Source organism: Sminthopsis crassicaudata, chromosome 5, assembly GCF_048593235.1.
Source record: "Sminthopsis crassicaudata isolate SCR6 chromosome 5, ASM4859323v1, whole genome shotgun sequence".
In the NCBI taxonomy this organism is placed as follows: domain Eukaryota; kingdom Metazoa; phylum Chordata; class Mammalia; order Dasyuromorphia; family Dasyuridae; genus Sminthopsis; species Sminthopsis crassicaudata.
Window position 1 is genome coordinate 287565501 of NC_133621.1, and position 20273 is coordinate 287585773.

The 20273-nt window shown below is 36.2% G+C and overlaps 1 protein-coding gene across 3 annotated transcripts in view; it reads left to right on the forward strand.

Moving 5' to 3' along the window:
• GAS2L3 (growth arrest specific 2 like 3) overlaps positions 1-19705 on the forward strand; it is a 39536-nt gene extending 19831 nt beyond the window's left edge. For all 3 annotated transcript variants that reach the window (XM_074271346.1, XM_074271348.1, XM_074271347.1), the window contains 7 exons: positions 5193-5361; positions 5876-5994; positions 8720-8861; positions 11289-11352; positions 12325-12463; positions 14170-14277; positions 15496-19705. In XM_074271346.1, the coding sequence (XP_074127447.1) occupies positions 5193-5361; positions 5876-5994; positions 8720-8861; positions 11289-11352; positions 12325-12463; positions 14170-14277; positions 15496-16809 (2055 nt within the window). In that variant the 3' untranslated portion in view covers positions 16810-19705. The remainder of the gene's footprint in view (positions 1-5192; positions 5362-5875; positions 5995-8719; positions 8862-11288; positions 11353-12324; positions 12464-14169; positions 14278-15495) is intronic.
• The last annotated feature ends 568 nt before the right edge of the window (positions 19706-20273 follow it).

Below are 20273 nucleotides of genomic sequence, written 5' to 3' on the forward strand. Positions count from 1 at the left end.
TTTTTTTTTAACAATCTTATGTTTCCCCTGATCTTCATTTTCACAGACGACTTCTTTGCAATGCCTCTTTCTTAGTTGTGTGCCTTGAAAGAACCTTCAGGGAGTGCATTTTTCATAGGGTTTTCTTCTTCTTTTTTTTGTCACTTTCTCTACTAGATGTATTTGATTACTTTATCTTATGAATTTTTCTAGGCATGACAATCAATTTTTGTGGTTAATTTTTCATCTATGAAATTATTTTAACTTATATTGACTTTTCTTTTACTTCTGCTGTCTTTGTGATAATCTATACAAGTCTGAGAACTAGACAACACATATAATCTTTAGACATTCATTTTTCATGGGCAATATATGTTTTAGAAATATTAGCATCTTACTACATCATCTGGCTAACTCTAAAGACAGGACTTTGTATTTTGCTTGTAGTCCTAGGATTAACTTGAGATGTCTTTCTGAAAACTAGAAATTTACTTCGCTGAAGTTTAGTCTATCTTCTCATTTTCACAAATGCATTACTGATGTCAGATATGATAACAACCTGTGGTTTCATAGTTGTGAGTGCTTCATCAAAGCAGATTACAACCCTTTTTAAAAAATTACAGCTGGAGAGAGAGTTGCTTATGGCTCCAGGAATTAAAGAGTTTTATCCACAGATATATCACTAGTGTTAGAAGTGAGATTTGACCTAGCCCTTTACCCTCTTATTTCACACTATTTTTAACTTGTAATTTTAGGTAAATTCACCCTTTTGACTCATGCATACCTCCTCTTCATGCACATTAATTTTCTGGCTAGCTCGACTAACTCCTTTCTACTTATTCATTCATGTGGTTAATAAGAACAATACTGGTCTTCACATTCTGCCAAAACAGGTACTAGCCAGGGGATATTCAAGCTGGGAAGCTGGAGGGAATTGAGTCAGGATCTAGCTTTGGTGAGGGAATTGAGTCAGGATCTAGTGTTGGTGGGGGGGAGGAGGAGAGGAAGAAGGGAAGGACCAAGAGGTAAGCCCATGGCCATGGCTATTTAAGCTGTGTTCTGGCTCTAAAACATCATATGTGGTCACAGTTTGGCCATGTGTGTATCTTTGCTGTATTCAAAGTGAGATAATTATGCCATATTGAAGAGAAGACAAGCTTTGGGCTTAGCTTGAATCTATTTTAGATCCCTTATGAACAATTGATTTTATTCATGTTCGTGAATGACAGAATTTACTATATGTGTCTGCTTTTGTTTATTTCCCCCCCCCTTTGACTTTGCTATTTCCTTCTTGTCTTTTGTTGTGTGTGTTTTCCTCCTCTCTTCCCTTGAGAGTTCATCTGTTTCTTAGAGGATGCCACAAGCTGATTTTTTTTTTAAACTGTGTTTATATTAACTGTTAGTGCTGGATCTGCCAATTTGGTGTAGTAGTCATTGACATAAAAGCATCTCAAAATATAATTGTCATATGTATATATATATATTCATACACATATATAAATATACATATGTATATATAAGAGGGTAATGTTTTAAAGTCTTTTTTAGATTAGTTATTTACAATTATAAACATGACTGCCTCTTTTAGAATATTAACAATTTTTTACTTTTATAAACCATTTTGTTCATTCAAAAGTATATAATAGTATGTTAAATTTTTACATGTATAATCTATAGCCCTGGAATTTTCAAAGTGTCCGTGCTTACCTGGATTGGGTCCCATCCAAAGGGAGATGTTTAACTGTGTTTAAAAAAGGAAACAACCATCTAGCTGTATATGGAAGCATTTCCTAGTTTCACTCATGTAAAAGACCAGGGATGGTGGTATAATCCATGGGAATAAGGTTTTTGTGGGATGATTCTGGCAGAGAAGCCTAGGCCTGCCAAGGCTTGGAGCAGCCCCAGCAACATGCAAGTGCTTACTTATCCTTCCTTCATTTTCTATCCCTGATTGGATCATTTTTCTTTTTTAGTTTTTTTCTTACTTGGTTCAAAGGGGAAAAGGTTCAGGATTACGCAGAGGTGAATATATATTCAGGCATATATGTTCTGGAAGATGACTAATTTAAAAAAAATCTTCTCATTGGACCTGCCATCACATCTGTTAAAGAACAAGGAAAATGAACAGAATCTCAGTCCCACTCTCCACATGCAATAATTGATGCAGACAGCTTGGGTTGATGGCCATCAAGTTTTGTATCACAAGCTTAAATACCACAGATACTGAAAATGAAAAGAGAAACAAACTCCCAGAAGCTGCCTGTACTAGTAATCTTTGCTCAAGGAAGGATAACTAGGAAGATGATGAAGGTGGCCTTCTGTTTCTGGATGAAGAAAAAGTGGTATTAACCAAGGCTGACCAAGGGACTGCTATCCCTTACCTCAAACTTATCAAGCCTCCCACATCTCTGCTTAGCAACTATTCCTGATCTCCAGCTCTTGAACAAATATTTCTAGAGGGTGTTCTCCCTAGGCTCTTTGAACTTTTCACTCCTCTGATTCTCTGCCATTGTTTCTGTGGCTTCTTCTTTAGGAAAGAGGGATGGTTTCTTCTCCAAATTTTATTAGGTTTAAAATTGAGGGCAATATCTCATTGTAAGGAATTCTGGGTGATTTATTTGCCTACAGACATATTCTCTGGTTTCCATGGTCACACCTAAGAAAAACTGAGCATAAGGTTACATATATGATTTTCTTTGAATTGAATAAATTTTGAAATATTCATTTGTTGATGATTTTAGAATTCATAACAAAAAAGGAATGTTTCAAGTCAAGCCAGACTGTCCTTTCTTCTTGTAAACAGGATGGCTATCACTATATTATGTAGATAAAAGGAACTATATAGTCTGATTATATTTTTTGGAAAACTTTTGATGGAGTTTCTATGCCATCCTTTTGGACAACACAGAGATATGTGGGCTGAGGAGTACTGGTATTGGATGGATTCAGTATTGGTTGGATCACACCTAAGAGTGATCTGAACAGGTCAGTGTTTCAGCTGTGAGGCAGATTAGGAGTTAAGTGCTTGAGAGCTCTTCCCTTGTGTACTGGTGACTTAGATGGACTTAGATGAAAGGAAAAATGGCCTACTTACTAAATTTACCACTGAAGTGAGGTTTGGAGAACTTGCTAATGTATAGATGATATCAAGATAGAAAAGAATTTTAGCAGCGTAGGCTAATAGGCTGAATTGAACAAGATTATATATCTTATATCTTACTCATAAATATCAACTTAGAGGCCTTGGGTTAAGGTAGAACTAGTCTGTAGGTTTTAGATTATGGGCCTTGTAATAGACTTTAAGCTCAAAATGAGGCAGTAATTTGATGTGATAACCAAAAATGCTGTTATTATTCTTGGTTATATTAAGAAAGACTTAGCATCCAGTGAAGTGAAAGACCTTTTATATTTTGCACTGGTCAAACCACATGTGGATTTTGGCAGTCTGACCTCCTAGAGGAAAGCAGCTAGCTGGGTGGTGGAAGTAAATACTATACCATAGAAATATCCTTTGAAGGAACCAGTGAGCATTTAGTTTAGAAGGTAAGATTTAATGGGGTTGGGGAATGGTATCTGTCTTCATTGTTTAAAAAGTTATTTATTATGTGAAACATTGATTAGATTTGAGTTTTTTCCAGTTATATCCCCTTTTTTCTTTCTTAAACAATGCTTTTTCATTCTTTCCATGGCCAACATTTAAACTTTTTTTTTTTCTAGAAGAAAATATTTGTTATAAAGATATTCTTGTGTCCTCTTAAGTCTTTAAGCCTCTCTCATTCTTTTCATAAGCCATAATTTCTCCTGTAGCTCTCAGCATCTTCATCATTTCCCATCTTTCCTTTGAGATCCCCAAATATCAAAGTGAATGTTGTTTTAATTTGGAGGATTTCATCACATTAAACCTCTTTGTTCTCAACAACCATTGTGGTTGCCTAAGCTGCAATTACTTTCATGATTTTTTAAAAAACATATTTGTCATTAATACTGCAATACCAAATAACCCACTAAAGAATATTTTTTGGATTTTTGATAAAACCCACTGCCCCAGGTCCTATGGATTTCCTGTGAGCCATCCTTCCATTAAGCCATAACTTCTTTCTTCTGGTATCATTTACACCAGGAATGTTGATAGAAAGGGTTCAGATCCTTCAGCATTATGTCTACTTTATCTTTATTGGGCAAGGGTCTTTCATTTAGCATTATCAATGGTTAAAAGTTAATCATTCTAATGTGATTCTTAATACTCTTTGCTTCCTTTTCTTCTATTTTGTTCCCATCACTGCAAAAGCAGAGGGCTGTCATGAAAGTATGAGGGTCATTTTATATATTTTTCTTTCTTTAATGGACTACCATAACCAAAATATCATCACTAAGTGGCCTGCCTATTGATAATTGTCTTTCTATATTTAGCCTAACTGGTCCTGGGAAAGCAGGTCATGTGAAACCTTTCTATCATAGTATAATCTTCCAAGGCTTCTGTTTCACTGGGCCAGTGTGGCCATAGGATAGGATTTTGTGGAACATTCAAAATGTATAATGAGGATAATTTCCTAGCATTGTGAGCTATCCAAAGGGAGAATGGGCTGCCCCATAGGTCTCGATTTCCCTCTTGCTGGTGACATTTTCAGAGATTGAAGGATCACTTGGTAAGGTTGTAAACAAGATTCTTATTCTGAATGGATGGATGCTGTCCAAGAATTTATCCTTTTCAGAGATTCTTTGGATCTGTGGCTTTCCCTGCCTGTTTTGGGGTCAGATCTTTGTTTTTACTTCTGTTGTTTGTTAGACTGTAAGGCATTTGAGGGAAGGGACAATTTCATTCTTTGTCCTTGTATCCCCAGCATTTGATACTAAGTGCATGATAAAGAAATGCTTGTTAAGTAACTATTTAATTCAAAACTCAAACAGTATAAATGAATATTTCTGGTTTTTATTACTTTGTTTTCATTTCAAAAACCTTCTTTACTTCTAGAGGATTTTTAATCTTTATTTTTTTGTTTTGTTTTGTTTTTTGTTTTTGTTTTTGTTTCTGTCAGTTTACTGCTCTTTGATTTAATTGGACATCACTGAGCGTTTGTGTCAAAATAATGCTTTGCAAATCTTAGAGCTCAAAATAAATTTGAGCTATTATTTTTTTTAAAGCATAGGAAGGTCTTTCAATGTTTGTTGTGGTTTTTCTGTTATATTGATTCAAATAACTTTATTTTTTTAAGGTATGGTTTGGAGAAGATCTTCCTCTAAGTCCCCGAAGTCCTCTGACTCCCCGTCATGGGCCAGGTTTGGCAGATGTTTGCCAGTATGATGAATGGATAGCAGTGCGCCATGAAGCTACTTTGGTACCTATGCGAGAAGATTTGACAATCTGGCTAAATGGTTTATTGGGTAAGGCTTTGAGATCTACTCCGGAGTGAATTCTAAGAAAAACATTTGCCATGATATTTTATGTGTGTGTGTGTGTGTGTGTGTGTGCATGCACATGCGTGTGCGCCTTCCCATGTGTGTATTCATACTTGGGCAAGATTTTCACACAAATGTTAGGATTGAATACTGAGAAAATTGTTATAACTGATGTGATCACCATGCTCAAGCTAATTTAAAAATTTTAAGTACTTACAATGGCAGATGTATGACTTTTAAAATTTCAAGCTTTTATTATTCTCTGTTTACATGGCCACTCTCTTAGTTCAGGCCCTCATTATTTCTTGCCTGGACAACTGTAATAATTCTTCAAATTTATCTTCTGGCCTCCAATCTCCCTACTCCAGTCCTTCCTCCCCTTAGCTGCCAAAATGATTTTACTCGTATAATGTGGGTTTTGTTGTTGTTTTGTTTTGTTTTGTTTTTTGCTTGAATTTGGTGTCTTTGGAAGAATTGTCATTTTTAATTCTTTTTTTAGGTGTTGATGTCAAGGCAGAAAGATTATTAGAAGAACTTGATAATGGTGTCCTTCTGTGCCAGCTGATCAATGTATTGCAAAACACAATTAAAACATGTTGTGATTCTGAGGAACTAGAAGTGAGTCACCTTTAAAAAAAGTTTTTGTAATAATGTTATAATCTAAAGTTTTCATTAATTTATGTTAATGTTTATCTAAGGTTTCACATCAATAGAGATGGGCACAGATTCTTAATTTTGTACTTGAAATACCTTTTTATCCCCCACCAATTCCTTAGTCTAATGTTTAAAGTTCTCTACAGATTGATCTCTAGTTTCCCTTTTTATCCTTATCTCTTCACATTCTCTTTTCTATTGTATATCCTTTATTCTAGCCAATCTGGACCACTCCCTATTCCCTGAGTTAAAACTTATTCCCAGGTTAAAAATACAAGATAATCACCATGTAAGTGTAGGCTATGTCTCTCTGGAAAACAAAGCCCAGCTCCACCATCTCCAAAATTCATTTTCATAATCCTTTTTGATTTATGGTATATGTGTGTCTTCCATTTTAATAGAATAAACTTCATTCCTATAATTTTTTCTTATATGAAAAAATCAGGTCATTTTGGAATTGCAAAAAAAAGTATAATTTCTTCAGATTTGCTTGTATCATTCCCTCTGTTTAAATTGCCCTCTCAGTTTATAGTCTTCATTCACTAATTTTTGTATGTAGCCTTCAAATGCCATTTTTAATATGAAGGCTTCCAGAAGTCATCTTTCTCTCTGAATTAAGTTCCACAAATATTGATTAAGCTCCTGTATGTAAGACCCTGAAAATTCAGTGAAGAAATGGCTCAAGCCCTGCCCTCAAAGGATTTACCTTTTACAATTTCATTGGGAGATTAGACATGTGTCTAAATTAAGTGTTAGGACAGGTCAGAATGTGCTCAGTGCTTTAGATGAGTCGGGAGTCATGAGAGATCTGGAGTAGGAGGGATCTCTTGGGAATGTGTTTGGGGAGATGGATCATGGTGAATGTAGGAATGAAGGTAGGCCTTCAAGGAAGGCTTAACATGTGGTGACATGAGGAGGCCGTTCTAGGAGAAGAGAGACCTACTCTGGTCAGACTGGAGGGCCAATGCTTGGAAGGTAGAACGAGAGTATGAAAATGAAGAGTAGGAAAGAAGTGGATGATTGTTGGACCAGATTACAGAGGGTGTAAATACCTGGTCTTCATCCTATAAATGATGAGTCCATATGGAGCACTTCTGGGCAGGGGGTGGAAATGATCAGAGGGAGTTAGACATTGGAGTCAGGGAGAACGGTGAGGAAGCTGTGGCAGAAGTCCTGAGAGGAGGTAATAGAGACCCAAACATGGTGTCAGGGGAGATGGAATGAATATGAGCATCTTGGAGATACCAATGACAGAATTTAGCAGCCTCTTCCTTGGTACTCTCTACCTGGTCCTCAGGTTGCTTGGTACTAGGATTTTAACTCTCTTAATAGATTGTGAGCTTCTTGAAAATAGGTCTTGGGTCTTAGTCATCTTTGTATCCTTAACAGAAACTAATGCAATGCCTGATATATAACTGTAGGCATGTGGTACGCAATCATTATATTGGCTATATGATAGAAAGATTTAATTATTTTATATATTCATTAAGGCTAGGATGAAATTGGGAGGAAGAAAAAAAGCTTAAGGTGCATTTCTTCTCCTTTAATCAACAAATGGGCTGTCTGAGCTAAACTAAGGCTACTTTACCTGACAGAATCCATCATCAAGAGTTTACAGCTGGGTGTCTGTTTTTAGAGCTTTTGAATCACAGATTACCTGTCATTTTCTCTGGTGACCTCTTTAAGAATTGAAGGACCACTCTTCTCCTATGATGTGAAAAAGAATGTCTAAAAGGCTTCTGGTCTTTTTGAATGATGGGATTTGAGGAGATACCTGATTTCCTGGGTTTGAAGACTCATGCAGTGCAAACTCCTTCCATGTAATGCAGGCTAGCAACTTCTCTATTACTTAGGGATTTAGAGAATTTGGAGCAACAGGAAAATAAGTGACCTATCCAGTCAGTGTGGCAGAGATCCAGTTTCATCTGAGATCTTCTGATTCCAACACTGATTCTCACTTTTGGCCATGTTGCCTTTTAGGCGATTTTAATCTATAGTTCTTTTCTGCTTTTGAAAAGGGCTGTAAGAGATGGAAGACAGGTTAGAAAAGTCACATGGGACATTCCTTTTCCTAGAAAGTATTTAAACAAAGGCTTTTTTGTGCTTTTTTTTTTTTTTAACTTAACAAAAGAAAAAGCTTGGAAAGGCCTTTAACATCATCTGGTCTAGGATTTCTTAACTTTTTTAGTGTCATAAACTCTTGGCAGGCTGGAGAAGCCAACACTGCTCTAATTTGGTGCTTAGTTTCATAATTGCAACAATTACTCAGTTAAAATTAGAGGGTTTTTTCCCATTCAGGTTCATAGGCCCCCTAAAATAGATCCATGGATCTCTTTAGGGTGTCTGGACCAGGGAAGAATCTTTGGTTCTCTTCATTTTACAGTTAAGAAAATTAAAAATCAGCCAAAAAACCAATTTGCCCAAGATCATTTAGCAAGTCGATGGGAGAACCAGGCCTTTTCATGCTAATTTTAACTGGGCTCTTTTCCTAAGAAAACAGTACTGAAATGAATAAGATTGAAAGGAAATTAGACTATAATATAACAATTGTTTGGGTTTTTTCCCCAAATCAGTTTTATTCTGTAACTAATATATAGCTATGGTTAATGTATTGAACTTTCTTTTTTAGCTTATAAAAATATATTTCTGTTTTACCCTTTTTTGATTTCTATATATTTTTAATTTTTAGGATTTTCCAATGAGAAAAATTCCCTGTAAAAAAGATGCCCCATCAGGCTCATTCTTTGCTAGAGACAATACTGCTAACTTCCTTCACTGGTGCAGGCGTGTTGGTGTTGATGAGACTTACCTCTTTGAATCTGAAGGTTTAGGTGATTATTTCACTATTTTTAGTGTTTGATATTTATGTTTATGTTTGATAAATCATATTTGTATCATTTACTTTGCTTTTAATCCTCTAAATAAAATGGCAGACCTTGAATCTCCTAAAAGACTTGACACAATTGGGAAATCACACATATTCTGAGTCAATAGAATTTCAATCCTTATCCATTGATGACAATCTTCACCTGGAAAACTTTCCACACAGAACTCAGTTGATATGCTTAAATGAACTGATTTCAGAAATGTTCTTAACTAAACTTGCAACCCTATGTTAGCAGTTAACATTTACATTAAGTGGTACTGTAGAAAGATGAATTGCTACTTATACATAAAAAGCAGCAGATTCTGCTCATTGTCCAGATGAAATGAAGTCATACTTTTCAACCACCACTGCCACCCCACTACTATGAACCAAGCACTGTATTAAGTGCATTATGCATCCTATCTCTCTCTTTTTTTTTTTTTCCTGAGGTTGGGGTTAAGTGACTTGCCCAGGGCCATACAGTTAGGAAGTGTTAAGTGTCTGAGACCAGATTTGAACTCGGGTCCTCCTGAATTCAAGGCTGGTACTCTATCCACTGCACCACCTAGCTGCCCTCTATGCATCCTATCTCATTTGATCCTCACAACATCCCTGAGAGTTAAGATCTATTGATAGCCACATTTTATTGATGTGGAAACTAAGGCAAACATTAAATTACTTGCTTGGGCAAGTCACCTAGTTAATAATTGTCTTGAGGTGAGATTTGAACTTGAGTCTTCCTGACTCCAGCCAGACCCAGTGCACTGTGCCATGCCCTAGTTGCTAGAGATTTATTACCATTCAAGGATTATTGATGTGGTCTTTGCATTAACTTTAAATTAACACAAACATCTATATGAAGGCTAAGGTGATGTAATAATCTGATATAGGCTGTTAGAGAACATTTTGCCCAAATATGGTTTCCTTCTGAGAAAGACATAAATGAAACACAAAAGGTCTTTGAGTTTTTATCAAATCAGGGATGCTGATCCTTTTTGACATCTTTATGACAGGCCTGGTTTCCAGAAGTCCTCAGCAGGAGCTGGTTCTGTCTCAGACCCATTTTCCTTTTTCTGGGAGAAAGCAAGAAGGAATTTTTCACTTTGCCTTCCTGGTGAGAAAGTATTTCACCATGGATGTACTTGATGCCAGAGCTATCCAGAAGAAACCAAATCATGAAATGTGGTTTCTAAGCTAAACACTTAGTTGTCCCTGTGTTCTGAGAAGCTCTGAGATGTTTGAGCTTTGTTTGGACCTCTACCTCTTTTTGCCAGGATCTTGCAAGCAGTGCTGCTGTAGAGGAATAGAATTCTGAAGTAATCCCCAGGGTATTCTTGCAGCCGGAGAGAAGAAGCAAACCATGTAACATATTTCCAGGAGAAATGCCCCAGTGGCTAAGCTATTTAAAATTGCTTTCCATCCTCCAGTAGTTAGGCTTATGCTGCCTACTTTAGAACAATAACTTCTGCCTGGAAAATATAAAGAAGTCCAAGTCACAGGCTATCCTACCTTTCATATGGGAAAGTATGCCAGCTAGCAGCAAGCCAGCATAATTGGATTAATATTTTAAAACTTTCCATTACTTTTTAGTACAAAATGAAAAAAAGATTAAAAATAAACAGAAGAGAAAAGCTAAAACACAGAGAAAGGAAAGTTTTAAATTTAGGCTGGTCAATTTCCATTTTCAGCACAACTAGGATGAGTTCCCATAGTCACTATTAGCTAGAAATAAGGTTTCTCTTCTTACTTTCACACATCATATTTGGAGAATGCTCTTCATTTTTGAGGTTCTATACCTTCTGTTGCTGTTCTTTTGAAGTAGGTAGGTAGTTAGTAAGGATGTCCCAGAAGGTGAAAATGAGTCAGAGGAATCCAGTAACTTGCCAAGTAAAAGAAAGGTAAATTGATGGCACACAACACTAGAATGTAGTTCTGGCTAAAACAGATTAGGTCTTAGCTCCTAAGGTTTTGTCCCATGGAGCATTAGCCCTGGGGAAATATAAAAAAGTTATGGTTTCAAATCTTGATTTATTTTGTAAGTGAGAAATTTTATAAGTAGCAGGACACAGTTTTCACAGTTCAGTCTTCTTCAACCTTTATTAGACATGTTTTATATATTTCTAGTATAAAAATGTGGGTGTTAGAATTTCTTACCTTTCAGAGGTAACTTGTTACTTTTCTTAGATAATGGTCAGATTGATAGTTTCTTACTTTGTTCAACAATTCAGCAAAACAGTTCTACAAAGATTTATACAATGACAGAAATGAAACTCTCTGCTGTCAGAGGAGTTACATTTAAACCCTTGGCTTTTTTTCACAGCTCTCTTTCATATCAAAAGAAAAATTTGCTTGTTTAATTTTGAACAGTAAAATACAACTTTTTATTTTCCAGTTTTACACAAAGATCCAAGACAAGTTTATCTTTGCCTTCTGGAAATTGGGAGGATTGTATCAAGGTATGTCATCAGTAAAATTATAGACTTTTGATATTTTAATTTTTAAAAAAATAATTAGCCATTTTACTTTAGAGCAAAGGAATGCCCTATCAGCAAATATAATCATTAGAACAAAGGAACTGAACTGCACACATTTCTTTTTCTTTTGTCACTTAAGAAAATAGAATAAATAAATATCTTTCCATCTAGTACACTGTGTCATAATAGGTTAATAGAAAGGTGTTATCTAAATGGATGACCTGAGGTTTGTCATTCTTTTTCCCCTCAAAAATGGTTATACTCTATAATTGTGTTGATCTTTAATCCTAAGATATTTTTTTCTTCTCAAAAGAACTTTCAGTTTAATTTTGGAATGACAGACTTTTGGGTTTTGGAATGACTTTGTAAAATAGATTACATACAAATTGAGAAAAGACAAAGGCTACAGCTGTCTAAAGAGAAGTAAGTCCTCTTTAAATATGAAAGGGGGTCATTCAGAATGACTTTAAGATGAAACCACCTGAACTCTTCTGGTTCCCAATCTATACCCTCATGGTGTTTACCAAGTAGTCCAGCAGATAGCAGATTAATAGATGACAGTGAGACTTGGAATACAAGAGTGTTTAAAGAATAAAACATGAATATCACACAGAAGACAATGGAGAGACACAAGGTACCTGTGCTTGGTTACAAACAATACATAACCAGTGAAACACTTTGAAGAAGTGTAGTCTAAGATATCATCCGGTAAATGCAGAGGATGAGGATTAATAGGTGAAGGGCAACATTAGGAAGCCTCGTAATGTCAGGAGTTAAATTCTCATCAGTCCCCAAAAAATGCCTTTATGACTTGTTACTGGGTCATTGTAAATCTGATGAGATGTGTTTGTTGCAGTGACCAGCATTGTCTTTACATCACTTGCATCAGACTTTAACCTCAATAACCTTCTGTCCTTTTCTTCCCTCAACACTATCTTCCTTTCCCTCCACCAGATATGGGGTTGAACCACCTGTATTAATAAAACTTGAGAAAGAGATTGAACTAGAAGAAACCTTGCTAAATACTTCTGGGTCTCTCCTACCGGAAAGCCCACCAAAGACCTGCTGTCATCATGGAGAGCTCCATGAAGCTGTAAGTACCAGTCATACTGGCCGACTTAATATGACATTTTCTTCCCTTGATCTTTGGCTACAACTCCAGTAGTGAGTAGGGGTATGCTTTGATTACAGCTGAAGAAAGGCTGCTATAAGTTGTAAATATCCAGTAATTCTTAGGACTGGGAAAGACTTGATTGTTTCTTGGATTTTTATATTCTTTCTTAGTACTTGATTCACAAAATAACATGCATATTCACTTGTCCTATTTATACTTTTGGAAAGTGATCATTTTAAATGCAATGGACACATTTAAGTTGTCTATAGTTTTAAAAAAATCTGGTCTAAAAATGCCTTACCAGAATATAAAATATTCATCTATGCTTATATAGTTCATCAACACAATAAAACTAATAATAGCAGTATTAGAATGTGCAATGGTGATATGCTAATGACTATCATCATGGAAAAAAATTAAAATTACTTCTTTTAGAATCACTCTACTTTGTTTTAGATTATGGCCATCTATGATGGTTAGAGATTAATAGTATTTAGACAGAGAAGTGTTCAGATAGATATAGAGATTGGATCATTGATTTCATTAGTATTAAAAATTCTCAGGTACCAACACAGCCCTTGCTCTGCAACTTTTAGACTTGGAGAACTGCCTAGAGCACTAAGGGATTAAGTGACTTTTCCCAAGTGTCACATAGCTGTTATATGTCAGAGACTTGAACATGCAGTTTCTTGGCCTGTAGGATAGCTCTCCATCTCTACCACCTGCTGCCCCCGAATTCAGCTACTCAGTCTAAACTAATATTCTTTCAGGAAATGGAAGCAATTTCCTTCCTGAAGGGAATGAATCATTCTGCTTAGAATATAAAGAAAAAATGCAAAACACATTTTTTTTCAAAATGTTTTTGTTTTACACATTTATCTAGAGACATTGTACAGTATCTTATGTGTCATAGCTAAAGATAGAAATTAGGCTAATGTCGATGTGAATAGAGAATTGTTATTAGCAAATTCATTTTTTCAGGCCTATTTTTAGTTGTATTTTTAAACTTAAGTTATATGAGTCATGTAATAACTTGTTATATCCTGTACCTTCCTGAGAACTATTCTATAAAACATTGTTTGAGATTAGGGACCCTTACACCCACCCCAGGAAACACAATTGTATTTCATAGAATTTCTGAAATCTGAGCATCTTGTCTCATAGTGACAGGTGGCTATAAATAAAATAAACCAAGGAAATCATAGTTCAGACAAATGACAGATGCCTTTTGTTAACTAAAGGAAATGTGACTCTAATTAATGAGTTTGATATGGTATCTGCAGACATCTCAAGTTTTTCTTTAGCTACGTAATAATAGATCTGAATTTATAGGCATATGTAACTTCTAGAAATCAATGTTATTACTTTATGAGTTTACCATCTATGTAGGTATCTGCACCAAAAGGATAATTCCAAAAAATATAGCTTATTTCTGTAGGAATTTCCTTTTGATTTGTTGTTTGGGACCAGTTCCCAGAACCCTTAAAAATAACCATCCAGTGTTTTCAGTTTGGTCTGGACATCCATCCTTACCAGCTTCCTTAGGAATAAAATGGTTCTTAAAAACAGTTTTTGAATCTTCATCCTTCAATTTGATTTCACCAACTATTCATGACATTTCACATGTTAACTTCACTTTCAATACAGTTGTTATACTGAGTCCTAAATTTTGGTTGAAAATTTAGGTTAAGCACATCGCCGAAGATCCTCCATGCAGTTGTTCTCATCGATTTTCCATTGAATATTTGTCTGAGGGACGCTACAGATTAGGAGACAAAATACTTTTCATAAGAGTAAGTATATTCTGTGCATGAGTGTGTGTGTTGCTATTGTATATACCTTACTTTAGAACAGGGGTTCTCAAACTACGGCCCACGGGACAGATCTGGCCCGCTGAGGACATTTATGCGGCCCGCCGGATTATGGCAAATGGGCTGAGGGGCGAAAACAGAGTGTGAGTTTTTGTTTTTACTATAGTCCGGCCTCCCACAGTCTGAGGGACAAGTGAACTGGCCCCCTATTTAAAAAGTTTGAGGACCACTGCTTTAGAATTTTGACCTTTATTTGGTTATTTCTGAAGTAGCAAGGTGTGTTTAAAAGGAAAATGATGTTTTTTTTTGGGGGGGGGGAGGATTGGCATTAAAAAAATGGAATTTTTGCTGCAATCACCATGATTTGTGTTTCTAGTGGATTATATGTATAGTTTTCTTAGGTATAGAGATGAATAGAATAGGACATTTTTGTCTTAACTTGCAAGAAGAAAAGGGAAACATAACATATGTAAGAATAAATTGGAATTAGTGAAAATAAAAAGGAAACAAGAAACATCAAAGCCTTTGGACCCTAAAGAAAAGACTGTTAATTTAAATTAGCAATGAAATAGCATCTAAGCACTCTGGTAGCTATACCGCTTCATCTCCAGCTTTGTCTTTTTTCTGGGTGCTTATTTTTGTTATCATAAGAGGATCGAAAGCCAAAACTTTGCTTTTTTATAAGGTAATATAACAGCTGCTTGTATCATTATTTGCCCTGTTCCTAACTTGAGAAGGTAGTGGGAATGGGTTCCTATGGATGAGTTTCCTCCCATGGTCTCTTCCATTTCAAGCTTAATCTTTATTTTCAGACCTTCACCCAATTTCTGTATTTTTTTCCCTTCGTTAATTCTATCTCTATAGCCTTTCCCCTCAGCTTACTAAATATTTATGGATATAAACCCTTCCAACAAATAGCTCTCTATTAGCTGAATGACTTTTCAAGTCTTTAGTCATATGTGGAGATGAGTTTTGTGAAGCATACAATTTCTCATAGCTGCTTCACGACAGATAGCTGGAATATGCCTGGTATTTTAAAATTCACAATTTGATTTGACATGACATATACCAATAGACGACCATTCTATAGACTACAGAATGTAGATCACTCTCTATTCCCTATGCCTGTGAATCCCATAGAACTCATTCAAGATGATATGTAAACCTCAAGATTTTCTTTCCCCTCTTTTACTTGGACAGATGCTTCATGGCAAACACGTGATGGTTCGTGTTGGTGGAGGTTGGGATACCCTTCAAGGTTTTCTGCTTAAATATGACCCCTGCCGAGTGCTGCAATTTGCAACTCTGGAGCAAAAAATCCTTGCGTTTCAAAAAGGCATCTCTAATGAGAGCATTCCCGATTCACCTGCCAGAACCCCACCACCACCTTTAATGGATCCAATGTCGGCTGTCAACATGATTCAGAAGCAGAATTCGAGACCTGGCACACCAGTTTCTGTACTGAGGGCCAGGGAGAAGCAGACCATTAGCAAACGCCCTCAGTCTCCTGCTCAGGCATGTGCCACACCTACACTGCCTCTGCCCAGCTCACTAAAAGCTGGTCACTCAAACTCTGGGCGTTCTAAAGCACCAAATTCATCAACAACAGCTTCTCCTCAACATCATATGAGTTCAAAAGGAGCACCAAAGAAACCATTGGCTCTTTCCCATGCTGTCAGCACTTCTTCCCCTGGTTCGTTGAGGACTGCATCGAGTGTCTCTGAGTCTCTACGCAAACGGGTCTTGTCCCCTGACCACTCCAAAGTCAGGTGCCCACCAGTGCAGAATTCAGGGAGCAGGCCTCCTGCTGCTCATCTTTCCCAGAAGTCTTCTGGGCAGTTAAAGCACAATTCAGTTTCTTCCAAGCACAGTGCAGTGTCTCACTCAGCCTCACCAAAGCCCCCCAAACTTCCCACAGCAAATGGCCAGCTAGGATCTAAACCTTCTCCTTCTCTTCAGTCCCCTGCAAAACTAGCAAAATCCAAGACTAAAAGCACAACAGAAAGACTACCAGCAGCACACTCTCAGCCACCCGGCAGAAGGCCGCAGACAGCGAGAGCCCAGCCCCAGAAGCTCAACTCAGTTCAGAATTTAAAGCAGCCAGTTTCTGCAGCCTCAGGTTTTCCTGCAAAAACAGCCTGCGTAGCCACCTTGCTGGGACCGAATGGTAAGAATGTGACTTCTGAGACCAAAAAACAGTCCCAGAATAAGAGTAAAGGCATCCCGGCAGGGTCTAGCCTCTCCGCGTCTTCTGCACGTACCCCATTGTCAGTTGTCAAGCTTTCCCAGTCTTCCACCAAAACACAGGCTTTAGTAAAGGCCACCCTGCCTACCCCAAAAAGTCAGCCTTTGATGAAAACCCCACCAAAATGTGGCAAAACAGTGGCTCTGCCAACCAAGAAAATGCTCTTGTCTGGGAAGGAAACGGTGAATGACAATGACAAACCCTCTCTGAAGAAAAAGGAGGATGACCATTATTTTGTTATGACTGGAAATAAGAAAGCTAGAAAGTAAATAAAAAGGACTGAGCACAGGAAGGAAGAAGAAAAGGATCTAATTTATATGTTCAAGATCTTCAGTGAGATCTTTTCAATTTGTTGTGTCTGAATGTGCAGCAGCTAGCTGTACTGAGGAAAAACACAAAACACCAAACAGCAAAAGAACACTGGATTTGGATTTAAGAAAATCTGGGTTTGAATTCTTTCCATTATCTGTGGGCATCCCCTTGGATAAGCCTTAGTTCCTTCATCTCTAAAATGAGGGCATGCGAGTGGATCTTAAAGGTTACATCCAACTCTGAATAAGTGGGCATGTGCAGCAAAAAATGGCACCCAGGAGCTTCGAGCTGAGGGTGCACTGTGACAGTGCCCCTAATGTGAATGGTTCCCATTATGCTAATGTCTTTGTGTGCAAGAAAAGCTGAAATGTTCAGGAACACTACTGATATTATGGCTACATCCAGTGCCAGTCTAGGAAAATATCAGCTCTAAGGTTATGATATATGTCCTTTAAGCAACACTAAACTCTTGTTTATAGCTTTGGCCTTTGTATATGGCAAAGTCATCATGCACCTACCTTTCCTGTTCAGCACTGCCAATGATGCATAAAGTCAACTATCACTGGTTGCTAATGATTGCTCTGAATTACTGTAGATTTTTAAAAACTATTTTAATTTTCTTGATCGGTGCCTCCAGATAGATTCTGGACTGACTCAGCAAATACCTGTTGTTGTCATGAATAACATTTTACTCCACAGGCCTAATTTATTGACTTACTAATACTGTACTGTAGATAAAAACTAAATCTGGTTCACTCTGCTATCTGAAAACATGCAGATATCTTGTATTTAAGAAAGGGAAATGGTGTGCAAAGTTTATGCAGAAATGGATTCAGTAGCTTGTTTTTTAACACTGTACATAAGAAGAGTTGACATTTATAAAGGTGAATGTCAAAATTCTTTTGGATTAAAATCTTTAAAGACAAGAAACATATTTTGAGTAGTGCTATAAAAATTGGCTTTCAGAAAATATTTTTCTCTTTTCCTTTGAGAGTGTAGCTTTGCCAATTTTAATCACTTTCTCAAAGTTATTCTTTTTTTTTTTTTAACCTGGAACAAAGTTTCTTTAAAATTCAGATAATTTAGATAATCAGTGAGAAACATGTGGTTCCATAAACATATCCCTGTAGTATGGAAGTGGAACTAAATCATGTAATGATAATATACTAGAAGGATATGAAACTTGTAAATACTTTAAAGTGTTACATTTTTCAGCTCTAAAATTTAAGACAGCATGCCTTTAGGGTATTTTGTAATGTTGTTGTATAAAAAAAGTTCCTGCAGGTTTTAATAGTGAATCATGGCTTTTGTGCTTTTGATATATTTTTAATGAAAGTCACACTTTCCTTTTAAAAAAAAAAAACAACAAAAAACAGTATACATTTTTAGAATCTTATTTTCAGTGGCTTAAATTTTTTGCAGTCTAGAAAAGCCTTCTATAAAATATAAATGCCTTGTCTCTTAGATGCTCTTAATATACAGGGCTATGTAGGTCAGTTTTTGGAATGACCTTAATGCTACAAATGTGGTTTCAAATAATTCAATTCAAAAAACATTTGTTAAAAGTCTCCTGTGTACAAGACACTGTTAAGTGCTAGAAACTACAAAGATACAAAAAATTGCTGGTTTAAAAGGAATATTCACCACATAGTTGCCCATGGCCTACTGTATTGAAGCAGTTTGGGAAGAACCCGCCCATCTTTTCAAAAACAATTCACTTTCTCAACAAAAGGTTCATAAATTATTGTTCTTATTAGCATACTAAGAACTAACATTATATAATAGATGGAGAAATGTTCATTGTTAACACATACTAGCAGTATGATCCTAGACAAGCCCTTTAACCATAAAAATACCAATCTGCAGTGGGAGGTTCTGGGACCTCCCCATGCCAATGAAATCACAGGTATAGTCTCCATTTCTACTAGTGAATTAAAAGTTAATGCACTTTCAAGAGACAAGCAACTTACATTTAAGAAAGACTAAGTCTATACTAAGACCAAGGATAACATTTCTTTACTAGTGGCCTTCTAGAACTTTAATATTTTTATATTTTTGATATTTGAGGGAAAACAAGTCTATTTTTTTAAAGCCCATCTAATATATACACAGTTCTGTATACTAAACTGTAGAGAATTAAAAATTTTCTCTTGGCATCTAACATTTGTAAATTGAAGGAGTTGGACCGGAAGGCCTCTAGTCTCTTTTCTGCTCTAGATTTGTGAACAGGACTGGTCTGGAGTCCACTGCTGCCTCATCAGAATATAGAGAGCCCCTGCATCTCTCAAAAGCTGGATCAGAGCACAAACTTAGTCAGATCCTATCTCCAGGCTGGGCCTGGCAACAGCCTCCTGTTGACCATCTGAGAATGCGTAGCAAACTTTACTAGGCTTGCCATTGGGTACTGTTAATTACTTGGCTGTGCCAAGCTCTTGGAGACAATCTGCTGTGTGACATAGATGAGTTGTGATATGTGTCACTGCAAAAACACACACCAACCAAACCATGATTTCCAACAAAAATAACATTTCTGTAGTGTGGCCTGTTAGTCCTGGAGACTTCCCTCTTCAGTCATTCTTGTGGCACACATCTTTTCAATTAGTCATTGTTTTATCCTGTCTTAAGATTTTAACCACCTAAGCCAGTTAGTTTCCCTAAATGCCATTGAAATTTGTCCCTGATAGCTACCATTTTGTTATAGTTTTCAGTATCTAAAATGTAACATTTTGATGTTAGACCAAGGAAGTGCCAGAGGTGAGAAGTGTGAGAGAATATTATTTTCGAATTGTGTTTTGTTATTTGATAAAAGTTTGAGTGTACAAATAAAATCACCAAAGCTCTTAGAAGAAGCAATCATGTTGTTGATTTTTTAAAAAAAAGTGCAATAAGTTTTTAATTACTTTGCCACACTTTTATTAATGCACTGAATGTGTTAGGGCAAACTTCTAAAGAAATCACAACACCGATCCTTTTTAGATTATTTGGTCTTGAATAAGCTGCTGAAACTAATATGGGCATAGATCCAAAAGGACAGTGTTAATTGTCTATAATACAATCATGTATGTGCTAGTGACTAAAAAAAATATTCTGCATTACCAAAAAGGTCTGGAATTTTTAATATCTAATTTTGTGAAGACTCAATACTTGACTCTGAATTCACATATTTGTTGTATTGGTTTTCTTTTACTACACAACTTTAAGTATTAAATATTCAAGTATTAAAATATAAAAACCCATGCCAAGTTTTAATGTCTTTTTTTAAAGTGTGTTTTTAGAATGAATACAAGGGATGATGTTATAAAAAAATTACTCATGCATATATACTGTCAAAAATGTATAATTATAAAATTAATTTTAAAAAAAAGAAAAAGAAAATGTGTTTTTAGCAAAATGATTTACTTTCTGGTTTCAGAAACACGTG